Source organism: Rousettus aegyptiacus, unplaced genomic scaffold (genome assembly GCF_014176215.1).
Source record: "Rousettus aegyptiacus isolate mRouAeg1 unplaced genomic scaffold, mRouAeg1.p scaffold_m13_p_11, whole genome shotgun sequence".
NCBI classification, from domain to species: domain Eukaryota; kingdom Metazoa; phylum Chordata; class Mammalia; order Chiroptera; family Pteropodidae; genus Rousettus; species Rousettus aegyptiacus.
The window spans coordinates 5,286,670-5,293,918 of record NW_023416286.1 but is presented as its reverse complement, the minus strand read 5'-3'; the positions used below and the strand labels follow the sequence as shown (position 1 = coordinate 5,293,918).

At 52.8% G+C, this 7,249-nt stretch overlaps 1 protein-coding gene across 1 annotated transcript; it reads right to left on the bottom strand.

The window, feature by feature from the left end:
* Positions 1–951: 951 nt before the first annotated feature.
* Positions 952–6,688, bottom strand: SHISA2 (shisa family member 2). Its single transcript, XM_016131735.2, has 2 exons — positions 6,307–6,688; positions 952–3,086 (listed from the first exon to the last, which is right to left on the bottom strand). The coding sequence occupies exons 1-2, from the start codon at positions 6,638–6,640 to the stop codon at positions 2,533–2,535; spliced, it is 888 nt and encodes a 295-aa protein (XP_015987221.1). The 5' UTR covers positions 6,641–6,688; the 3' UTR covers positions 952–2,532.
* Positions 6,689–7,249: the final 561 nt, after the last annotated feature.

The following is a 7,249-nucleotide window of genomic DNA, read 5'->3' as shown; positions in this document are numbered from 1 at the left end:
AGATTCTGACTTCGTGACAATAAGGAAGGTGCACTTAACCAGGTAATTGAACTTTTTTACTTGGCAGCTAAGTTTCCTTAGCTTTTACCAAAATCATAAAGATCCGAGAGTGCTTCCGATGATATTTTTGGAAAGACCAAATAGGGCTAAGTGAAACTCCCGTCATTTACGAAAGGACACTTCGGCTTTAATCATGACATTTGACTACCACATAGAAAAAAAGGAGAAGTTAGATGACCTTATGTAGGAGAAGCAAGCACTCTTACCTGAACACCCTCCATCCCTGTATGTTGATAAAAGGCTGTCCAGGATGTCACAGACACACCTGTAGAGGGATGACCGAACTATGGCCCAGTGGCGAATCGGGCCCGCTGACTGTTTTTGACAGCCCCGGAGTTTAGAATGGCCTTTACATTTGAAACTGAAAATCAAAAGTAGGAGTTTTGTGACGTGGTAATGGTGGATCGGTAAGGTTACACTGGCCCCAGCCATGCTCGTTTGGTTATGGCTGCTTTTTGTGGGGCAGCGGCCGAGCTGAGTTAGATGCTGGAGACCGTCAGGCCCGCGAAGTCTAAAATACTCACTGTCGGGCTCTCTGCTGAAAAAAACGTTCACCCGTGTCTACGCTGGGGTGCTCCCCAAGGTATCTTTCACCTCCGGGCTTCTAGGAATTTTACTTCCTTAGAAAAGCCAGAATCCTCCATCAAGGATGGTGTACGCTAATTATATAATGATCCCAAAAGAACTATCCCTTTTTTTGTTAAAATTCCCCATGGAATAGATAAAATAACACTCATTTGATTCATAGAACACACATGTAAACTTCCCGGGTACTAACTACTTTTAAAAGTAGGTTCTTGGTTCCAGAAAGCAGTATTTATAACTTTGAGTAATTGTATTCTATTAATAGATCATCTAGAACAAAATGAAAAAACCCGACTCTCCTAGGAATTCATACCATAAAATATTTATTAATAAGTAAAATGATTTTCCCCTGCCTTTGGTAATTAAAAAAAAAATTGAGTATCTTTGTTGATACCAATTGCCAACAATAGTTTGACATTATCCAGTCATGAGCAAGATGGTAGGTACGTAGATGACAGATAGACACAGATAGATGATAGACAGGACAGGTAGATAGAAGATAGATAGACAGCCTATAGATATCGATACAAATGTGTAAAAGACCAACGTTACAATGTTTTGCTTAACTACAAATCTGTTTTCGCCAGCAGTTGGAAATTTACTTGCACATAAACTTATTTCTTGTAAGTAAACAATACACAAATAAATTCACTTGAAATTCATAATTCAGAACACTGGTAATGAATATAGTGCTCGCTGGAGAATAAAAGAGTAAGGAAAACAAAAACTAACTTTGTGGGCAAAGAAAGGCAATATCTCTTTGAACAGCTTTTCTCCTGACTTAATACTCCCGATTGCCTGAAAAATAAGCCATTTTGATAAGGAGAGTATAAAAAGCCTTATGATCTGCAAAGTCAATCATATTTGTGGCTTTAATTTCAGCCCGAGTCTCGGGTTGCGGCTGAGGAGTGATACTCAAAACTTCATGAAGCGTTTCTTTGATACTTATAAGGAAAAGAAGAAAACGTTTCATCAGATCTCGGCTGATCTTATAAGAACAGTCGTTATCTGTACTCGGTACAGCATAGACATGGGGATCTGACAACCAACGAGAAACGCCAAGCCACGCCGCGTGGCAAAAGTCAGCATAAGTCGAAGTAACAGGTGCTAGTCCATGATTTCAATACAAAAAACATCTAACTGCTTCTTCTCAGATGTCACTGTAAAGTTGGACAGTTAGATCGTACGATCAAGAAGGGGATGAAGGGTTTTATTACTACACCACCCACTTCTTCAAGATGAGAAAAATCCCAGAGTTCTGAAATGTCATTAGTTAAGTAACTATACAATTTCTTTCAGTCTCTTTTTAACGTAGAAAATCACTTTGTAATAAGATCTCTACACAAGGTAAAAAAGCACAAAATCGACCAAAAAAAGCACAAAAATAGACAATATATATATCTTTTTACAGTGAAATTAAGACGTGCCTGTGAAACACTGAGATCGATGACTAATCTCACAGAGTTCAAACTGGATTTTTTTATAATAATTGTGTTTTTTTACATCTTCCCCTAAACTTCTGATGCTTATAAAAAACTTACCCAGGTAAATAGGAAGAAACAGGTACTTTGATATGGTACAGTAAAAAAAAAAGAAAGAAAGAATAATAATAATGACATAATTAAAACACTTGATCTATCCGTTTACAAAATTCTTTTAACAGCCCTACCTCAAGGGCACTTAAGGGTCCAAGCATTTGTCAAACAGCGGTAACAACGCAGGCACCTCCCGGTGACGCTCTTCCCATCATAGGTCATGCATGCACTGGAACAAAATGAAGCCATCGAAAAGACTCATGCCGCGAACAGCAGCAGCGTGCGCACTCTGAAAATCCCTGCCAAGTCCACCACGGCCCGGTGTTCCTCGGCCTCGTATAGGGACCGCGAGTTACACGGTCACAGCTGGGTACATCTTCTGCTCGTTGTTGGCGTGGGGGAAGGGCGCCTGGATCTGCCTGTAGCCCGGCTGGAGGCCGTCCATGAAGGGGGGCACGGGAGTCATCGGCACCGGGTCGTGCTGCACCGCGTACCCCACGTACGGGGGGTGCAGGTACTGCCCCTGGTGGGGCACAATCTGGGTGGCCTGCTGACAGTTCAGCACAGAGAAATTCGTGGGCATGTTGACATACACGTTGTTCATGGTCCCCTCGGGCAAGCAACAGTTGGTCTGCGACCTCGTTGGGGGCGCCCGGGCCCCCGAGTTGGCGCTGGAGCTGGAGCTGGCGGCTGTGCTGGACTGGCGGGAGGATGACCCTCGGGACGTGCTGGCGCTGGGGATCATGGGGATGGTCTCCAGCAGGCGGCTCCCTCCCGGGGCCCGGCTCTGCTGGGGCTCCTGCTTAGGCCGGAGGCATCTGCAGCAACAGGCCGCGACCAGTGACCCCAAGATGATGAAGGCGACAAACACGGACCCAACGATAAGGAAGGGCACGTAGATGGGCACTGGAAGACAAAAACACAACATTATGATTGACTGTGAAGATGCAGTAAAAACCAGTGCCGGGCAGAGGGGATGCGTAGTGGGCGGCACGGACGGACACCGGATGGAAGGACCCAGGCTGGGCCGTGCGCGCTCGTTAGCAGCCCATAATCTGCGCCGGCCTTTATCCACCTCTATCCAGTGCCGGGGAAGGCAGCAGAGCCCGCAGGCAGGCGGGCCAGCCGCCCCTCCCCCACGGCCCTCTGCAGCTGGACTCACCAACTGCAACACTGATTGATGCAAATACCCAATTTAGCAAAAATATGTTTCATGTTTTAAGATGCTTCTAAAATTCCCACAATACCTGAACTGCCCAAACTTAAGTCTGCCCTAGACAGTTAGTTGTAGGATCCATTTGGAAATGAATTTAAATTCGAAAGGCTTTTTTCTTCCCAGAAAGTTACATACTTGGCAAACTCCTTTTACTATTAGTTAGCAAATTCTTCTTTCATAGGCAAATAAATCAAAAGCCACGGGCAGACTCTTAGCTTTTGGCTAAGCTAAAAGGCATGACCCTTTCCAGAAAGAATCTGTAAAGGACAGAGGTCAAAGAAAGACGCAACAACTCCACACTGCTCGCCTCGGTGAGGCGGGTCCTTGGCTGGCAGGCCGAGCATGGAGCACAGGATGGGGGAAAGGGAGGTGACCTGTGTGTGGGGAAGTTACCCCAGACACGGGAAACGTCAGGACAGCAAGACACGTGTCCCAGGAAGGAGAGCTGCCCAGCAAGGCACCCGGCAGGCCCAGCGGGGCTGGGGCGGGGCAGCCGCCTGCAGTTCCGACGCTGGATGCCGCGTGAGGAGCTGCAGGGAAGCCCGCAGAGCAGGAGCACAGACACCATGTCCCACGAGTGAGGCTGACTCTGAAGAATTAAGCCGTGAAAGACAATAATGTCATTAAAATGGGTAGCAAGCTCCACTTTCATATTATCTCAATTTTAAAACTCGTGGGGACAGCAGCATGGGGCTTCCAGAAACTGGACGCGCTGGCTGGTGGGGACAGAGACTCGGGAGGGGCCTGCAGCGCGCCCCAAGCCGCTTCTGTGGAATTCCGCCCAAGGCTACCAAGAACCTTCGGTTTCCGATGTGTTCCCGCCGTGTCCTCAGCTGTTTGATGGAAAACGCGTGAGGACAGGGACTGGGTCAGCCTGGACTCAGCAGAGCACGGCACCGGCGCAGTGACACGGGCCGACCTCTGAGGTCACCACGTGAAATGCCTGCCCTCTGACCGCCGGCTGGAAGCGCCGCCTTTCAGATCACGCTCCTTTTAACGGCCCTGGTCCTCCTGGAGTTGGGGTGTTTAGAACGTAGGAGCACATGGAGCCACGGAGAAATAGCACCTCAGAAGCGAAACAGATTTTCTAAGTATTTAACCAAGGCTGACATTTGCAGATTTCCTTAACTTTCGAGGCTGAACGGAGTAAATGCCGGACTGACACGTGGTGTCCCTTTAGCAGGTAGATGTGCTTGCCGCAGTTTGCAGCCCGGCTGGTTCTCTGTCGGGACTGTTCCAATTACACTGTCACTTCAGGCTAATTACAGCGCATGAGGGCGGTGGATGCGGGCTTTTCCATGCACATGCTATAAATATTTCATTCTCTAAGAAAGCAGCCCTCAATATGTCACCAAGAAGTACACAAATAATAGTTTTTAAAAACCCAAACATTATAGCAAAAACCAGCTGAAAGTAGTCTAAGTTCACATAATGAATTTTGGGGAGAAATAACTATTCTCTTCCCAGGGTTTTTAATTGGAAGCGTCAATAACTACACAGAGGTAAGGAACGTGGAGCTTCTCTAAGCCCTGGGCACTGCTTAATTAGGCATGTCCTTCTTGACTGCAGAAGAGGCGTTAGAGGAACAGAATTTTTAGGAAAAAAGATTTAAAAGTAGAATGAAGGAGGCACCCACGCACATCACACGGCGTCATGGGAAGTGTGCTGCTCACTTATCTGTCCAAAGCCAATCTAACTTTTTAGGGGCCAGGAGCAAGCCCAACTTAGCAGACACAGGGAGGGAGCGGTTCCCGTCTCTGGCCCATTTTTCAAGGCTTCATTCCACGGCCACACACTCCGCAACGCTGAGCTTGCATTTTGAGATGGCACCTTTTCTGGAATTACACTCAGTTCTCCTCTCTTCAGAGTCAATGCTGCGGAACAACAGGAGTCACTCACTAATAAAATGCTTGACTGCAAAGGGCCCAGCCCTGAGAGAGCTGCCTCAGAGACAGCTCTGTAAACACAGCCGCCATTCAATGCCACTCAATGCCAAACTCGGGCAGCGCGGAGCCTGGGCTCAGCTTGCTGGCAGAAAGTCCTGTCCTCGCCATAACCAGCTGCAGAAAAAAAGGGGACCGCCCTGTCCACTGGCATGCGTGCCATCTGACCTCTACCCCCGAGCCCACGACCTAAACGCTCCCTCCCAGACACACGTTGATGAGGGCCCTGGAGGGAGGCCGTCTGGGAGGTTTGTGGAAGGCAGAGGAAGTGGAACCTATCAAATTCTTTCACGGGTTTATTTTTCCAAGTCTAGGTTTGCCGATTTGAAAAAATACAATCTAAAAAAAAAAAAAAAATCAAAGCCACAAAGAGCAAAGCTGGGCACAGCTCTGATGTCACACCTACCAAGTCTGGCAAGGTGAGGACTGGGCAGAAACCCGAGAGGTCGGGCCTGGCAGGGGAGGTGCAGCAGTGTGGCAGGATTAGAGTCCCCCAGGTCTGGTCAAGTGCGTCATCCACGGGGGGCCTTGACAAGCCTACATGTAAGTGCCCTTGCCAGCCCCCTCGGGAGGGGACACACCCTCACGGCTCCCTAGGGTGCTCCCAAGACGTTAACCCTTCCTAGAAGTTAGACCTCTGGGGACAGGAGGCATGGAGGGAGCAGAGAAGCCCTTGGCCTGGAGGCCCATGGGGCTGTCTGCGGCTCTCCCTGCTTTAGACGCTTGGCTTTCTTGGGAAAATACCAGACAAGCCACTCTTTGGCCCACAGATGGGGAAACCGAGGCCCGGGGCGGTGAACTGCCTTCCTCCTTCGCACACATTAACGGCTGGGCCAGAATGCAGTCACCTCCTCCTGGTCTGAGGCCCTTTTCTGCTCATTCCTCGCCCCTCTCCAGGCTCCCGGACCCGTGCCGTCTCGGCGAGGCCCACCGTCCTCCCCTCTCACGCTCGGCCCGGCCGCCCTACCTGCCGAGCCGTCTGGGCCTTCTTTGTCCGCGCGGCCAGGCTCCCCGGCGCCCTGCTGGCGGTCGTTGTCGCAGCCGCCCTGGTCCAGGCGCGCCTCGGCGCTGGAGCAGCAGTAGCGCAACGCGCAGCTGCCGCAGCAGATGGTGGCGTCGCCGCCGTCGAAGCGCTCGGGGCACTGGAAGCCGATGCGCCAGACGCCCTGCGCGTCCAGCCAGCCGTGGCAGTACTCGCCGCTGGCCCGCGCCCCCGCCGCCAGCAGCGCGGCCAGCAGCAGCTGCAGCAGTGACGCGGCGACCCGGGCGGAGGCGGCGGACGGGCGGCGTCCGCCCCACATGGCACCACCCTGGGCGCGGGCGGCGCGTCTCCGGAGGGCGCACAGCGGTCCCCGGGAAGTCGCGGCCCTCGAGACCGGGTCGCAGCGGTGCTGAGGCCGGGACCGCGCCACCGAGGGTCCCTTCCGCGGCGCTTCCCGCGCGGGCCGCCGCCCCTTGCCGCGCCGTCCGGGAGCCGACGACGCCGGGCTGCTGGGCCGGGGGGCTCCTACGCCATCCGCTCCCGCAGCCGCGCGGCCCGGGCCGGAAGGGGCCGCGCAGACGGCGCTGCCCCGGTGCAGACTCAGAGGGCGCCCGGGACCGCCGTCCCGCCGCCTGCCGAGGCTTCGCGGGCGACCGGACCCTCTCCGCGCATCCCCGAGGGGGCGACCCCTCGACTCGTGCGGCCGCTGGGGACCCGGAGCCGGGGCGCCGCCGCCGCGGGGTTCGAGCCTCGGGCCCCGCGCGCGGGTCGGGGGGCCTCTTCCTTTCTTCACTCCGCTCTCGGGCGGCGAGAAGGGGCCGAGAAGGCGGGCAGCGCGCGCACGGCTGCGGGCGGCAAGTGCAGCGGCTGGCCGCGCTCAGCCAGCTCGGCGCCGGACGCGGTCCGCATGGCTCCGGCCGCGCCGCCC

Bases quoted from the DNA above. Each gene is read 5' to 3' on its own strand.
- SHISA2 (XM_016131735.2), bottom strand. From the start codon at position 6,640: ATGTGGGGCGGACGCCGCCCGTCCGCCGCCTCCGCCCGGGTCGCCGCG. The intron at 3,087-6,306 runs GTAGGGCGGCCG...TTTGTCTTCCAG, and splicing joins AGGCCCAGACGGCTCGGCAG to TGCCCATCTACGTGCCCTTC.